Genomic DNA, 18237 nt, shown 5'->3' on the forward strand with positions numbered 1-18237 from the left:
ATGCGCTACTACAGCATCACTGAACGCTACTGCATCACTCGTCGCCACCACAACATCACTTCCCACCATCACAGCATCAATCTGTGCAACCATTCAACAACAACTGGTTCAAATATGTTCTCTCAATGTTTCAAGCTTTATTACAAATGTCACAAAAAGATGTTAATATTTCACTTCTGTTCTTGGATTTTCGTCACAATAAAATACACTGAACATAATCTTCACAAAAATTATTTACAAAAGTTTAAGCTATTGCCATTATAAATTACAATCACTTTTATTTAAGTATTCATTATTTAAAAATATACGTCATTGTTATTTGTAATATCAATACATCTAAGTCACGTAAATACAAAACATGTTGTATTTCAAATGCTATAGGTGTCACATTCGCAAAAGTTATAACTATTGGCATTGTAAATGACAAAGCTGTTAATTTAGCTATTTTCAAAACTAACACATAAATAAATAAATTGTCATTTACAAGACTAATAGCTCAAACTTTCATAATGCGAGACCTATTGCATTGCAAATGCTTGTTTAAACAAGGTGTGCTACCTATACGATGGTAAGACTGGATAAATATGTGTGAATATTACTTGATAGACCTAGATGGGCACAGTTTTAAATATCAAAGGAAAAAACTGTACAGTTGGGAAGGACTACATGTCCAAGTTTCTACCAGACGCAACTGACCACAATGGTCAAATAATACTAGATAACCAAGGAGGCAAAATTGAGGTTTAGTTATAGGTTTGCCAAGGATGTAAAGATAGTTATGAGAGATTGAAGGTAAGGTGTATATTGCGGAGGAAGGGACACAAATCCTGGGTTGGGTGCATGAGTACGATTTACATATTGTCAATCCGCTAACTCTCAAGAAGGAGATTATAGAAGAAAAGATAACCATAGATGATATTGTGAGTGCAGCTAAAAATGTTTTCAGAGAAGAACTAGGCCAGTTGAGAGACTGCGTCTAGAAGATTGTGTTTAGACCAGGGACCATGTAAAACACAAGATGAGAAGGGGCCCAGTTGTAGTTAAACGGATGCTAGAAGAGATGGTATGGGAAAGTATTACTGAGCCCTTGAGGTTTCAAGTTGGGTGTCTCCTGTCGTCATAACCAAAAAAGCTGATGGATGCTTGAGTTTTTTTGTCGACTTGAGGAGTGGGATTCAGAATATTTTAACAGACAATTTTCCTTTACCTAATATCAATCAGATTATATTGTTGTTGATTGGGGGTATTTTAAAAAAAAACTGGAGCTAAACAATGCATATCACCAGATACGTTTACATGAAGACTCTAATAACTTGAAGGTATTCATTACCATGGAATGTATATTTCAATTGTATATTTCAATTTACAGGGATGCCTTTCAGATTATCATCAACAGCTAGCATTTTAAAGACAATTATGACTGAGATGTTCGTAGGATGAACAATAATCATATACTTCAAGACGACATACTCATTTTTGGGGAACTGAGGAGTAGCAAAATAGTGCTTTGAAACAGGCATTAGAAAGGTTATCAGACACTGGTCTTACATTGAGAATGAATAAATGTATATTTTTATTCACAAAGATCGAACATCTAGGTCACAGAATCTGTGCTGAAGGAGTGAGATCGAAGGAGGATCTACTGAAAGTTATCAAGTTGTCTCCATCACCTCAGATTAAATAACAGTCAAGATCCTTCATTTTATATATTTATTTTATTTTATTTAATACGTTTTATTTAGCGCTGGCTTGACCCGAGGGTATCGGAGCACTTTACAACAGTCGCGTTGTGTTCATGGGTCTCATTGATTACTATTCTAAGTTAGTTGCAACTTTCACTGTCAAGACAGAAGGGTTGAGAATTGTTTTGAACACAGGAAGTGTATTCAAATGGAAGAGGGTGCAACAACAATGTTTTCTAAAAAAAAGATTAAGAAAGAATTCTATAGTGCAGGTACTCTTGTATCGTTTTGACATGTGAATAAGTACTGTCTTGACAGTAGATGCCAGTGCTACAGGGATAGGTGAAATGAAATTGAGATTTGTAGAGCACCCTACTACCCGAAGGTGTCTAGGCACTAATATTCGGAGAGGAGAGAAAGGAAGGAGAAGCATAGACCTGAACGGGGAGTTCAAAGGAATCACTGAGCTCGTAGGTGCCATCTTGTCCCAGATGCACAAATATTTTGAAAAGACTGCAGCTTTAATTTGAGCTCTCTGATGAATGCTGAACACAATTATTCTATCATAAGCAGAATGGGGTGGTGAGCATTTCAGGACATACCTTTGGTGATTGAGCTTTAAACTCAGTAGTGACCATTAACTGCTAGTCAAGGTGCTTACTCCTGGAAAGGATGGCAAGGGGTCAGCTAGACTAGCAAGATTGCGTCTTGCCTGCAGGAATAGCAATATGTTGTGGAATATATTTCTGCCTGGCAAAATGCTCAAGTAAATTGCCCTTCCTGCTAACCTGTATATTGGTGCACTGTAGATAGACTGTAAATGGCGATGGACTGGGAAGGTGCTGTAGCATGAATGCATGATACTGAAGAAGGTGGAAGTGGGTCTTTCACTTTGATGAATGGAAAAAAGGTATGGAGGAAGATACCATGTAGCAAGAAGTTACGTGTTAATTAAGTAGAGGCAGAAAAAGCTGCTGTAGCTCCCTAAATAGAGCCTTTCATTAAGATTCTGGAGGAACTAATAGTTATGATCAAAATTACATTATGCGGGATGACACATGTGTTCCTCCTCAGAACTTAAAGGGAATGATCATGCAATTGGCACATAAAGGGTACCTTGGCCAATCTGCATCTAAAAAAGAGATAAAAGAAAGGTTTTGGTGGCCAGTGTTTGATGATCACTCATCTAAATAGGTTCAGTGTTGTAGTGAGTGGAAGAAAAGTGAAAAAAAGGCTTAAAGATGGTGAACGGTCTGGGTGGGCCACATTCATGACCCAGGAACATCGGGGAGTAGTGTTTGCATGGACCTCATTGAGCCTTAGCTGGAGTGAGTTAAAGTTTTCCCTTGTTTTAAATGTACATTCAAAATGGTTATTGGTCACTATTATCAGAGATGTGGCCAAAAGAGTCACCATTTCTGTTTTGGAAGACTTGTTTAAAGAGGAAGGTTTTGCCATGATGACTCATCACTGATAACTGTACTCAACTTACCTCTCAGGATATGAAAGTGTTTTAGAGGGGTGCAGAATTAAACATAATTGCAGTACACTATACAACCTCCAAGCAAATGGCTTGGTAGAGAGAGCCAATAGACTGGTGAATAGAGAAATCCAAATGACATTACAAAATAACAAGGATGTTGTAAAGTTGGCCAATGATATGGTGTGGGCACAACGCACCACAAAAAACAGTGACCAAGATTTTGCTTGTGAATTGATGAAAGGGAGAAAGCCTGGCACAAACTTAGTGCCAGCTTTGTCACACCAATAAAAGGTGAGTGATAGATCCCTGAAGGTTCTGAAGGTTGTACATGTACCTAATGAGGTTGGTGACTGGGTCAAAGTCAAACATGGATGCATGGCGACAGGGCTATCCAAATTCAATGGCCTTTTTAAAGTGAAGGAGGCACATGAATGCTACATTGTTTTGGAGTATGGAGACAAATGGAACCAAAAAAACGAAGAGTAGCCCTATACCAGAAGGGAGGTTTGTGTGATGGTAGGGCAAAGGAGGATGAATGTAGTGCTTTGTGTTAATGGGAGATGAAGATTTGAGGCAAATTATAAAAGGAAGATGATAATGGTGATTCCACTTATCACGAAGTCTTGAGGGATGTTTAGGCGATGACATGGAAAGAGGGTATATGAATGGTCCATTGAACAAAATTACCATAGGACACCTGTGTATTTAGAAGATTATGTACATGGTAAACTCACCGTATCATTTTTTCATGCTTCATTTCCTTCCATCTCCTATGTCTTTCACAGTGTTCTCACTTTAATGAATGTATATGTTACATCTGTATTATGCTTTCTTTTATCTTTGTTTTCTATGTTGTAAGAAAAGAAGGAGACAGGTTATGCCTTTAATGCATGAAATTGAATCTCTCCTTTCCAGATGTTCTATTGTTTACTCCTGAGCTAAGGTTTCCGTGCCAAGTCAGTTGGTTCCTGGCTGGCAAGAACGGATCACACTCAGGCAGGTTGTACCAACAAAGCTTGAAGTTTAACATTCTTCCTGGCAGGATCAGAAATGTACAAAAAATAGGCCAGAGCACTAAAATATAGGTGGCCCGATTAGTGAATCAGAAAGTAAAAAAAGAGTCCTATATTGGTAAATAAATGCAGTTTTAAACTTGTAAAGACAAACTGTATATGTGTTTTACAAGATATAGCCGCCTGCATACATTTGTGCTTGTTGCAGGCAATGTTTTTGGAAATACAGAGAAAAAACGCCCCCAAGTCATAAAACAGGCCCAGAAGCGGCCAAAAACAGTCCATACACTGCCATACCAGCCCTTCGCGCACTGTCAGATAGCCCTATACGCCAGTCCGACCTGGCTTCCTTAAGTCGGCAGTTTACTTTACAACATTATGCTTCCGGGAAGAAGAAAGGGAAGTCTTGAGAAGGCTATATGTTTCAAGGAAGAGGCTAAGCTTTCATGTTGTCTTTAGGGTAATGTCCGAGGCATAAAGTAGGCTGGCTCATACAAACGAGTTAAGTTTAGAGTATCCGTTGCCTGCCTCAACTTGATGGACTAGTTTTGTTAAATCCTCACTGAAAAAGCTAGCCTAGTTTCTGCAGATACTAGGGTTTCAACCTCTAAATCTTATTTTGTCTTGATAACCTCTTGGCTAGCTGTCACTTGGAAACACATTTTGGTGGTTTACACAGGATAGGAAGTTTGTATCAATCAGTGGTGATGTTGAGGTTTTGCAATAGTGGCACTGAACAATAGAGGAAATCCATCTTAAAGGGGGGCACCAAAGTGCAGAACAGAGCCAGGTACGTAGGCCCTATTGCAAGCAATATCTACTGTTTTCCATTTTCTTTCCTAGAAAAGACACCCTGAAACAAGTATTGGTAAGCCAATAGGTCTTGACTTTGCAATGGCTATTGTCTTTGGCAATGTATTATAGTCATGTTGTACAACATTGTGGCTACTGTTCAGCATGGCTAAAAGTTATGGCTTAGAGCAGAGTGGCGTGGAGTATCATAGATTGGAATTGTGAAGACTAGAGTAGAATGTTGTAGAGTGGAGTGGCATAGAGCGTCCTATTTTGGAGTTGCATAGAGTGGGGTTGCGTGGAGTAGCATACAGTGGAGTGACGTAGAGTGGACTGGAGTAGAGTGTATGGCATAGAGTGTTGCAAGTATTGCAGCATAGACTGCAGTCGCCTAGAGGGCAGCGGCATAAAATTGAACACCGTAGATTAGAGTGTCGCATAGTAGACTGCAGTGACGTAGAGTGCAGGGGTGTACAGCACAGTGGTGTAGAGTGGTTCAGAGTAGAGTTGTACAGAGTAGAGTATAGTGCAGTGGCATGGAGTGATGCAGAGGAGAGTGGCATAGGGTGTAGTAATGCAAAGTAGCGTGGTGTTGAGTGCAGTGTTGCAGAGTAGAGTGCAGTGGGGTAGAGTGCAGTGCTGCAGAGTAGAGTGGCGTAGAGTGTAGTGCTGCGGAGTGGAGTGGAGTGGAGTGGCGTAGAGTGGTGCCGAGTGCAGTATAGTGCTGTAGAGTGCAGTGGCGTATGATGGAGTGATGCCGAGTAGTGTGGAATAGTGCATTTGCATAGAATTCAGTAGTACAGAGAAGAGTGGCATAGAGTGCAGTGTTGTAGAGTGGCACAAAGTGCAGTGATGTTGAGTACAGTGGTGCAGAGTAGAGTGTAGTCGTTTACATTGCAGCGGCATAGAATTCAGTGTACAATGCAGCGTCATAGAATGTAGTGGTGTAGATGATTGTGGTGCAGAGTAGAGTTCAGTGGCGTAGAGTATAGTGGTGCAGAGTAGAGTGGTGTAAAGTAGAAAGAGTGTCAGAGAGTGTAGTGAGGTAGAGTGGTGCAAAGTGGCTTAGAGTGGAGTGATGCAGAGTGCAGTGGCATACAGTGCAGTGATGCAGACTAGAATGCCGTAGACTGCATTGATATAGTGCAGTAGTGCAGAGTAGAGTGCAGTGGCGTAAAGTGCAGTGGTGTAGAGTAGATTAGAGTGGCATACAGTGGATTGGCTTAGAGTGCAGGGGTGTAGAGTGAAGTGCTACAGAGTAGAGTGCATTGGCGTAGAGTGTATTGGCATAGAGTTCAGTGGCATAGAGTACAATGTGCAGAGTGATGTAGAGTGAAGTTGTGCAGAGTAGAGTGGAGTGGCGAAGAGTGCAGTGGTGTGGAGTACAGTGGCTTAGAGTGCATTGGCATTGAGTAGAGTGGATTTGGTGCAGAGTAGAGTGCAGTGGCGCAGAGTAGAGTGAAGGGGCGTGGAGTGGTACAGAGTTGAGTGGAGTATGCATAGTGTGGTTGCACACTACCATTACAAATAACACATTTTCAATTGAAATGACCTTTACATTTCCATAGACATACAGTTTTGCTAATGAAACTATAAAGCGCACAAATGATAAAGTGTGGAAATGGCATCACCTAATGTATTGATTTGATCATATTAAAGGATTTGTTTCCAATACACTTCAGAATCCACTGAAAATCTGCTTCATTTGTGGTTTTCTAATATATTCTGAAATGCTTGCACCACAATTAATTTAAATATTGTTATGTGCTAGAACAAAAACCTTTCCTACCCCCAGTAGTCAGGCGAGATTGTCACAAATCCTCTCACTTTGAAGTCAAAGAAAAAAGTAAACCCCATACTCCCTTGAATGACAGAGCCTGACATTTGACCTCTGTGGCTGAATGCACAGCAAATGTGACAAGAAAAGAACAAGATTTACAGGCCTGTTTATAGAATAGAGCACTCCTGTTGTAATATAAGGAGAGGAAGCGTGAAAAGTCTTTACTTCTTTGGAGGGACAAACTCACATTGAACAGCTTAAAACAAATAAATCCAGCTAGTAGAAAGCCAGAAAGTGTGAGCTACAAACGACAAAACCAATGATAAGCAATAGGTGGAATGCATTCTCAGAGAAGCTTTCTGAATGTCCCCAAGATGTCTTTAGCAAACCAGACAGATGCACAGCTGAGGCATTCATACTGCAGGTTTAGTGGTGGGTTTACATTATTTTAATAAACCAATCACGAGTAATCTGTCTGATTATTATTTCTAATATTGCTAAAGTCTCATCACTTAACGTGACTATTGTTCTTTGCTTTATAGATCATAGTAATTGACACTTTAAATCTGGAAATATTGTATTATTAATATTACAAATCAATCTCACGTATGTACTTTTATGATGTAGCAGCTTACTTTTAGGACAATGAGTTTGTTTTCAAAGGCTGTGCAATATGGCACCACCCATCCGTTTAATTTTCCCTTAGTTTGACCAATGCATTTGTTACCTGTAGTGCATTGGTCAAAAACCATACAATTTAGACTCTGCATAGAGCGGGTACACAGCGAAGCGTAAGTCTAGGTCAGGTGTGTCACTGATAGGTGCAAGGTTATTGGGTTTGTGCCATATTTAATTATGGTAACAGTAATGAATTCCATTAGAATCATTGTCTGAAAATGTGCCTTATGTGGATATCTTCAAAGTATGTCACGTATCCGGCACTCCAGTGCCCTATGTTGATCCATAAAATCTCATAATCGTGGTGTATTTTCAATGCATTTGCAATCAATATGTTAGGTGTATAATGCAGTGCGATCTATATGTTGAGGGGGAGGATGCCATGCGATCTGTGTGTTGAGGTGTACGATGCAGTACAATCTATGTTGACGTGTACTATACAGTGTGATCTGTATGTTGAAGTGAATGCCACCATGTGATTTGTGTGTTGAGGTGTACGACGCAGTATGATCTGTATGTTGAGGTGTACAATGTCATGTGATCCATACGTTGAGGTTTATAATGCAGCTGCGTCTGTATGTTGAGGTGTGGGACGCCGTGTGATCTGTGTGTTGAGGTGTACGGCGCAGTACGATCTGTATGTTGAGGTGAAGGACGCCATGCGATCTGTGTGTTGAGGTGAAGGCTACAATGCAATCTGTATGTTGAGGTGAGGGACGCCATCCGATCTGTATGTTGAGGTGTGGGACACCGTGTGATCTGTGTGTTGAGGTGTACGGCGCAGTACGATCTGTATGTTGAGGTGAAGGACGCCATAAGATCTGTGTGTTGAGGTGAAGGCTACAATGCAATCTGTATGTTGAGGTGAGGGACGCCATCCGATCTGTATGTTGAGGTGTGGGACGCCGTGTGATCTGTGTGTTGAGGTGTACGGCGCAGTACGATCTGTATGTTGAGGTGAAGGACGCCATAAGATCTGTGTGTTGAGGTGAAGGCTACAATGCAATCTGTATGTTGAGGTGAGGGACGCCATCCGATCTGTATGTTGAGGTGTGGGACGCCGTGTGATCTGTGTGTTGAGGTGTACGGCGCAGTACGATCTGTATGTTGAGGTGAAGGACGCCATAAGATCTGTGTGTTGAGGTGAAGGCTACAATGCAATCTGTATGTTGAGGTGAGGGACGCCATCCGATCTGTATGTTGAGGTATGGGACGCCGTGTGATCTGTGTGTTGAGGTGTACGGCGCAGTACGATCTGTATGTTAAGGTGAAGGACGCCATGCGATCTGTGTGTTGAGGTGAAGGCTACAATGCAATCTGTATGTTGAGGTGAGGGACGCCATCCGATCTGTATGTTGAGGTGTGGGACGCCGTATGATCTGTGTGTTGAGGTGTGCGCAGCTGTGTGATGTTTAGAGAAAGACGTAGTATCCAGCCTAAAGCCAGGTCTTGAGGGAGAAGAGTCGGGGAGGTGGTAGAGTGAGGGAAGCGGCAGAGCAGCCGCTAGAGAAATATGGATGGAGAGTGTACTCCATGGCCATGATTAAAACATTAGAGGCACACCATGAATATCCGCTGGTGCTCAAGCACCACCTGCTCTTCGCTTCAGGAGGAAATCAATGAAACGTGCACACAGGAGTGTGAGCTTCCAGAGGTCAAATCTGGGCGTTTACAGTCCTACTCCCTGGATTTCCACATTTTCTGAAAGAATGATCCTTCTGGAGAACACTCACTCCCATGGTTACTTCCACATACAGCCTGCAATCGAGGCACTGATGTGCAGAACCCCCCTGGTTCTCTTGGTTCCTTCTGTAGACTAGTGCTTAGTGAGGATATGAGGCACTACTGTACAGCCAATGGGAGCAATATCAATCTTCAATAAGCACTTCTAAATACATTACAATTGTCCATATTCCTTAGTCCTGACAAGTTATCTATGAAAACCTGTTGCTTTCTAGTAATTGCAGCATTAACGCATAACTCGTTGCGCATCAGATGGCCTGTGGTAGTAGTGGGAATTGGAGGAAGTCGCGACTGTGCATGCAGTGTCATCTTAAGGATTTTGGGGGCCCCTCTTCGCAACAACTTTGCGTTTGATAGTCATTTTCTGCTAATTCAAGCCCCATGATACCAAACAATATTGAATAATACATTAAAGGCTGAGATGCAGAAAAAAACATGTGAAACAGAGAGAAAGTTCACTTTCCTGGGGCTCCTTGCAAGGCGGGGGCCCTGGACAACTGCCCACTTCCCGATGCCTTAAAACGTCTTTGTGTGCATGTTCACAATTGTGAAAACCTTCCAGGAACAGTCCATTCCCCTAAGAGCAGTGGATCAAACCATGTGTGTGTCAGAGGCTAAATGCTGTTCTTGTCCCCTGTTTTCTGCGCAGAATCAGTCGCCTGTTCAACGGCACAGAGCCAATCGTCTTGGACAGCTTGAAGCAGCATTACTTCATTGATCGGGACGGCGAGATTTTCAGATACATCCTGAGTTTCCTGAGGACGTGTAAGCTGCTTCTCCCCGATGATTTTAAGGTGAGAGGGGATGGCCTTACCACCAGAGTTCTTCGCACTGGAAGGTTTGCCAGTAGGTTCAGCCTAAACCCAGCTGACCAATCCTCAGTGTTTGCTGTTGCAGTTTTATTACCGTTTGTGGTTTCTGTATTACATTCGAGAAGTTGCTATACAGATGAGCTATTGGTTGCTATGGTTACCGAAAAGAATTAAATGGCGAAGCCTTTGGCTTCATCAGTTTCCCGCCTGGTTTTATTTCATCACATTTTTTTTGTTTTTGGCAAGTCAGCATAAACTGTGGATCACGAGGCCTTTAGGTTGGTTTTCTGAATTTCTTTTTTTAGTTTGGCATGCAATACTGAAAAGCCACAGTTTAGGTGAGACTATCACAACACGTTTCTGCTAACATTGTTTGCAGCGTTTCATTGTGCACTTCTGCCATTTCTTGGAATAACTGGTGTCACTTTTACCCAATTTACCGACCTCGGAAGGATGGAAGTCTTATTAGGCCTTGCCAGATTCAAACAAACATATAGATGACCGTGAACGTCAACTGCGAGCTTTCAATTCACTGAGCCACCCTGACACTACCTGCATGCCTTCACTATACTATTAGTTTGCCAGCAGTCCTTCCAGTTATTTGTTGTTTGAATGTGAATTTGTAGGGAATATTGGTCTTGTCACATAAAACATATTTGTGTCACTCACGCTGGTATGTAGGGTGGGGCAAGTTCTGCAAAAAATCCTAATGCGCTTTGGGATGAGGGTGGGCAGGTTGCCTTACCGCATGGTCAAATGTAAAGGTACATGGTGCATCTGTGTGTATATTGGTCGCTTAACACTGGTCAAATCATATGGGGCATTAGCTACATTTTAACCTGGGGGGCAGGCTGCATTTGGGAAATAGCTTCTTCTAATGCAATATGCACAATATTGCTGTGATCGCCCCACAAAAAGTCAGCGGGGGCTCCTCCACTATTGCAGAGGAGCATCGCCCCACTGCTTTTAAGCAGTGCAGAGAAGAAGCATAAAATTATAATAATTTTCTTCTTATCATATTATGCTTCCTGCTGCTTTGCGGGCGGGACGGTGCGGCTTTTCTGCTTTCGGAGCAGGGCAGAGGAGCAGTGGTCTGCTGCATTGCAGCGTTGTGATTGGTCAGGGCAGCCTGGGTGCCTACCAATCACAATGCTGCTTTGCGGCATTGTGATTGGTCAATTTGGCCTGACAGTGCTACTGTCCGAGACGGAGAAGAGCAGGAGCGGAGATGTGGGACCCGCCGCAATGGCAAGTTTATTTTACTTAATTTTTTAAAATATGTGGGACCCCTCCCCACCCCCCATCCCCGCGCATGACCCGCCTGGCTTGCCACCTGTGAGTCATGCCGGCCGCCGCTGCAAAATGTGATAGTATAATAGTATGTGAAAATTGTACAACTGCATTTAGTAATAGAAAAGGATATTACAAAGCTCTCAGAATCGATAAATAAGGAGTCAGCAATCAGAAATCAACTTAACATTTTTTGTTGGTAATGATGATGCAAAACTGTGTGCTTCAAGGCTGGCTTCCAAAGAAGACATATTTAGAAACGTATTAAAACCAAACCAGGATTACAAGGAAGAAGGTTTGATTGGATCGATATCAAAATACAAAAATATGTTACCAAGAAATCCATTACCTGGATCCCTTAACTAAGAAATAATTAAGGCAGTTTTTTTTATGTTTTGTCACCATTGCTTCTTCCATTTTACGGAGTCCCCCTCTTTATGCCACTCTGAATGCCAGTTTAAATCATGTCCAATCCATCCCTTACCACCAACACAAATTACGCAGTTGAAATGTTCTTGGTCATTTTTGTTGTTTACATAATGGTTTTCTTAATTTCAAGGAAGATAATTCCACATAATGCCAGATTTACGATAGAATGTGCCAGAAAGGCCCATCACTTTCTTTTCAAAACATTCCATAATTTAAAAAACTTTTTATAGTCACTGTAAACTTAGTTATCTAGGACAGTAAAACTGTGTATTTCTCATGCCAAGTCATCTACATCACTGTGATTTCATTTGATTATTGTAACTGATTATCCACCACCAGTCTGCACCACAAAGTCAATTGCTTCCACCATTAAACAAACATTGACAAAGCCAAAAGGTCTGGTTTTAAATTAACATACTATAGCAGGCTTTTCCAAAAAGTAGCTCGTGGGCTACTGGTAGCTTTCCAGCCACCTATAAGTAGATCTCCTGTGTGCAGCCCAGTGTACTACATTAGAAGGTTTTGCTTGGTTGAATTAAAATAGGTATACCAACATTGGAATTGTGGATCTTAGACAAAAATGTGCGTATTTCTAGTACTTATAAGCTGATGTCTGGAGAAAAATGGCTGAATTTCCAAAACATATTTAAAGCTGATATTTGAGTGATAAATCATGTAGCATTGGGAAGACTCATTACTGATCTAATTATCTTGGTTCCAAGGGCATTGCAGTTAAGTCTGGTATGTATTACCCATATTGAGACATTCATAATTGGCAAATCGTTTATTACATTACCTCCTGCACTGAGGTTATCACTGCTAGTAATCTTGCATAAGGTGGCCACTAATGTAATGTTGTCTGATATGGTGACTATTACAACACTGATAATATTAGTAGCTCAGGATGACTTCCATTCAACATAAGAAACTCTTACTACAGAAAAGGGTGGATACCCCTGTACTAAAGCATGCAGTTTCAGGACATCAAAATGGGACATGAAGGATAGTGTATGTAGAAGCAGACAGAGAAGGCTACAGCTGTAAAGTAGTCCTGCATGCAGTTCAATGCAAGCACTGGGGTGGAGGTGGAAGAATACACCCAAACAGCCAATAGCATTGGGTGATAGATGATTGCTTCGCTGAGGTGAGACATGATTGATAAAGTCTCAAGCCAGCAGTTGAAAAGGCAGTTAAAAAAAGCCAATGGTTGAAAGGGACAGACCCAAAGCAAACTTTATGTACATTGTAAGCACCAACTTTGTCAAACCCCAAACCTAAAAAGCAGTGGCCCAGTAACAGAAAGCAAATTCCTCACAATGTCAAAATCCTTTAAGCAACGTGATAATTCTTCAAAGCCACTTAAAAAAATATCAAGCAGTGCTATTATACATTTAGTGAACGGACGATTATTTCACAGCCTGGGAGTTTAGAGCAAATATTGCTACTCACTCTATGTCTTGGAACGTGACCTGGTGTCTCTGCAGAAGTAGGTCTGTGTGGAACAATCATTTCTTTCCGGTAGGGAAGGGTTGTCCTATGCAGGTACCTATGTGTAACACAAACTGGTTGGTTTAGTGTTCAGTGATACCATAAAATCTTCTAATTTGAGAAGAAAGTGGTAACTCGTCCTTTGGATGGCATTACACCAGAAAATAATTTTCAAGTGTAACTACTTATGCTATGCCATCACTTTGGTGGAGGAACATCTGTGAGACGGTTATCTAACAGAGTAGAAGGCTCCAGTGAAGGTTTCACAACTTCCTCTACAAATTGTGTTGGTTTCTCTACTACCCAACGCTAACTCAGGCCTAAGGCACTTTAAGATAGACAGACTTTCACAATAACTAATGCAAAGACTGAAAAGGTATTACTGCCGCATCACAAACATGCCCTACTCTGTTCTGCACATTGTGCCCGGTGCTTTAGCTATTGAACAGACAATGCACAAGAAACCACATACGCAAAGGTCAGTTTAAGCCATCACAGGATTTAGGGTGATGATCCAGAGGGATTTGTGCGGTACCTCACTTTCCTAAAGAGAGGGAGACATGCAGCCCACACCACACACTTTGAAAGATGCTGCTGAGCGATGTTGTCTCCCTTCATGGAGCTCTACCTCTGAGTTGCCCATGTTAGCAGATGTAAGATGGCAGACTCAATGTCCTGGGTAATTAAACGCATTGTAGATCACTTCTGGAAGAGTGCTTCTCGCCTGTAAGTGTTTACCCAGTAAGCAAGGCAGATCCGTATTGCTAGGGAAAGTTTGCAGAAGAGATAATGGTGGCCTTGAAGGCATTGCCATCATTGTAAATAAGTTTTGTAGCCTGCGACTCCCTCAGTGGCACAAACCTCCAATTTCCCATTCCCTTCCACAGTTGTTTATTCTTTGGTAGAATGTAATGTGGGAGTTAATCTGCAATTGCACGTGAACTGTTTGCTTGTTTTTATCTTGCATACCCTAACCCAGTGGAGTTTACCCAAGAATTGGAGAACAGCACATTGGGCCATTAGCTTTCCTTACTCAGCATACCTAATGTTTCACATTTTTTCCAAAATGAATGCTCGGGCTGTTTGCAGCCTCCATTGATTGTGACCACAAAAACTTCACACATAGGGGCAGATTTTCAAAAAGTGTATGCAGTGCGGCACCGAAAGAGTATGCACTGCGTCGCATGACAGGGAGGGAGCAGGAGAGTGCCATATCTTCAGAGATAGGGCCCTCACCTCCCCTCTCCCTAGTGACTTCACTGATTTCAGCTGCCGAGCGCCACACACACACCTTAACGCCATAGTGCTAGGGTGTGTACGTGAGTCTAGCATAGGTTTTGTACAGGAAGGGTACCCTTCCTGTACAAAATACCATGCCTAGACAAGTTAAAAATATTTCCCCACTTTGTATGTGTGCTGCACAGTGCAGCACGCATGCAAAGTTGGAAAAGAAAGGAGGAACAAAAACATTTCTCCGGTTAGCGCTTCCTTTGAAGTGGCTTTAATGTTTATGCAAAACCCTGCCTATAATTCTTCGTAGATAGGGTTTTGGATCAAAAGACATGGGTGGTTGCATGGGAACGCACATGTAATGCCCCCTTGGCGCTAAGTAACGCAAAGCAGTGCTTTGTGCTACTTTTAGGGTACTTTCCAGCGCAAAACACGTTTTGCATTGGAAAGTAAATTCCCCCAAAATCATTTTGTGCTGGTTAGCGTCACTTTTGTGATGCTAACCCGATGCATAATGTTTGAAAATCTACCCCAAAATCTTTTTGGTGGCACTTTAATGGTAGAAAAAATTCCAGTAACCTGAGTGAAACGTTTCTGATTGAATTCAAAATAGCACATCTATCCGGACACACATGCCAGCACACCCAGAGTCCACCTGCTCACAGATGCTTGGAAATGGCTGTTGCCTCCACAGGGCTGTTGAGTGCGGATCTCGTCTTTATTTTGTAATTATTATTGCGAATCGTTTGCACTCTGCAAGAAAGCATGTGTATTACCGACATCCGCAACATATCTTACACTGAGCAAAATGGGGAGCGGATATTAAAGACAGCGACATAAGTGACGTTTAAACAACGCTTCCAGCATTCCAATGGAGTAAATGTCTGTTTTGCAGCAGTTAAAGAGAATTTGAGGTTAAAAAGCAGGACTATTTCCTGAGAGAGTTGCATGAGGTATTTTCATCGCCCAAACAAACCATTATAAAGTGTTATTGAATATTTATCAGTTGGAGCCTCTTCATTTAGTCAGGTTAAATGCCTCGAGGCGCTGCAAAGTGCGTCTTCCAAGTGTAGTCGCTAGCACTGCGAGGCTTGAAAGTGTGAATATTTAGAACACGGTTTCGCATACACGTTTTTCCACCTCAGATCTGATGTTTAAATTGGCACCGAGATTTCTAATCCTGGGCAGATGTGTTTTTAGACTTGTGACTGTCATAAAAAGACCTCTAGAGACCAACATTTGACTGGCGTTGTTGCATCGCTGGGGAGGGCAGGAATTCGGGTTTCCACATGTTTCGAAATTCACAAAGTGGCTTCTTTATTAGATTGTTGAAAACACTGGAGACTGTCTACACTCCAGCTGCCAAAGACCCCCCCCCCCCCCACGGTGTCTGCTGGAAGCTATAAAGACTCTCCTCGTGCCTCTTCCTCAGTATCCAGAATGTTAAACAATGCAAAAAATTGGTGGATGGAATGCTTGAATTAATCTCAACCACTCGAAATCTCTTAGGATACACCCCAGTCTATGGTTATTTTGCCCCCATGCCACCTCAGTTCGGACACAGCCATATGCAAATCAGTCTCGACCCTGCTCCAATGGGAACAATTCAGCCTGAGCTGCCAGATTTTTCCAGAATACAAGCAAGCCAGGACCGTTTTTTTCTCTAGGGCTCATCAGCTAGTTATAGCTTGGTGCCAGTGAGACACTGTGCATGGCATACCCGGTCCCACTTAGGGTGACACACTAAAGAATACACGAAAGTGATGGCTGGAATGTTTGAATTAATCTCAACCACTCGTAATCTCTCAGGGCACATCCCAGTCTATGGTTATTTTGCCCCCCATGCCACCTCAGTTTGGACCAAGCCATATGTAGATCAGTCTCGACCCTGCTCCAATGGGAACAATTCAGCCTAAATTGCCAGATTTTTCCAGAATACGAGCAAGCCAGGCCCGTTTTTTCCCCCTAGTTAGGGCTCATCAGCCAGGTATAGCTTGGTTCCAGTGACACACTGTGCATGGGACCCCTGCCTGGGCATACATGGTCCCACTTAGGGTGACACACTAAAGAATACACGAAAGTGATGGCTGGAATGTTTGAATTAATCTCAACCACTCGTAATCTCTTAGAGCACATCCCAGTCTATGGTTATTTTCCCCCCATGCCACCTCAGTTTGGACCAAGCCATATGCAGATCAGTCTCGACCCTGCTCCAATGGGAACAATTCAGCCTGAATTGCCAGATTTTTCCAGAATACGAGCAAGCCAGGACCGTTTTTTCCCCCCTAGTTAGGGCTCATCAGCCAGGTATAGCTTGGTTCCAGTGACACACTGTGCATGGGACCCCTGCCTGGGCATACATGGTCCCACTTAGGGTGACACACTAAAGAATACACGAAAGTGATGGCTGGAATGTTTGAATTAATCTCAACCACTCGTAATCTCTCAGAGCACATCCCAGTCAATGGTTATTTTGCACACCATGCAACCTCAGTTCGGACCCAGCCATATGCAAATGTGTCGTGACTCTGCTCCAATGGGAACAGTCCAGTTACTCCCTGAACTGGAACACACCCAACCCGGGACCGATTTCAACCTAGTTACTTCAGTGTATCCAACATGGTATCTACAGCACAGCTGGGCATTGTGGCGTCAAAAGGCATGATCAATGGGGAAAAATCTTGGCTAAGGAGATTACTGCAATTTGCAATATTGCTACATCATAAGCACCTCTTGGTTTTATTATTTGCTCTCAGTGTGAGCTGTCTTCACGGTAATATCTGGAACAGAACACGCAGGGTAGTTCTCATAAAAAAAGACCTCCCTTCTCTTAGCCACATTGTCAAAGGCTTTGAGCGAGCCAACTTTGTAAGAAAAATTCGGGATTCTTCACTCCAAATAATGTTTTTAAAGATAGGACCGTAGGGCACATTTGCAGTACAATATTCAACAAATTTGCTACATGTTTTCGCCTAAAGGGCTGCAGGAAATAATGCAATAAAGATAGGGTTTATCTATTGAAGCTCACCTTCCCCAAGAGTTGTAAAGGGTTTTCACATAAGAAAAAAATTGGGTCGGATGCTGGCAGGTTTTAACTCAATCTTATAAAGGTAATAAAAGTGGCACCTCAGAATTGAATTTTATTCAACACTTATTGGACACCTGCTAAGTGTGAATAGAATAATTCAATTTGCGTGGAATACAAGTTGTCATTTTTTTAATTAAATCGCACATGCCAATCTATAAACATTAGTGAAATGTGTTAAATTAAAGTGACTGGAAAAGTATACAATACTTATCACTACTTACCTGTCAGAAAAAAAAAATGTTTCGAGAAGCATGTTGGGTAAACCTGCTGTGGGCCAATCACAAAATTATCAAGCACTCCAAGAAACAATTTGGTGTAAAAAAAAAATGAAGCTGTGTCCTAAAGGGAAGAAAACTAGGGGGCCTACTTATGGAAAAGTTACGCAGCGCTGCAAGTCACCTTGCTGCGCTGCACTACATGACGGGGAAAGGAATGCGCTGTATTTAAGGCCATACAGCGCATTCCTGCCTTTTACTCTGAACTGGTGCCATATTGGCAGCCTAACGCCTACGCAGGTAACCTTGCACTATGGTGCAAGGGTGCCTGCGTTGCATGCAGGATTGTTTTTGTGCAGGAGGGACACCTTCCTGCACAAAAACAATCTTGAGAGGCATATTTCTCTGTGTGTGCACAGAAAGAGGAATGAGAAATAAATCTATTCCTCCTCATTACGCTTCTCCTGTTAAGGCATATCTTTTTGGAGCTTTGCCAGGTTTACCAGTTCTTCTA

At 42.2% G+C, this 18237-nt stretch overlaps 1 protein-coding gene across 1 annotated transcript in view; it reads left to right on the top strand.

Annotated features, from left to right (window-relative positions):
• Positions 1-18237, top strand: part of KCTD15 (potassium channel tetramerization domain containing 15) — a 164772-nt gene that overhangs the window by 120650 nt on the left and 25885 nt on the right. The window contains exon 3 of the mRNA XM_078671503.1: positions 9821-9965. Coding sequence (XP_078527629.1) covers positions 9821-9965 — 145 coding nt within the window. The remainder of the gene's footprint in view (positions 1-9820; positions 9966-18237) is intronic.

This window comes from Lissotriton helveticus, chromosome 12 (genome assembly GCF_964261635.1).
Source record: "Lissotriton helveticus chromosome 12, aLisHel1.1, whole genome shotgun sequence".
Classification (NCBI taxonomy): Eukaryota; Metazoa; Chordata; class Amphibia; order Caudata; family Salamandridae; genus Lissotriton; species Lissotriton helveticus.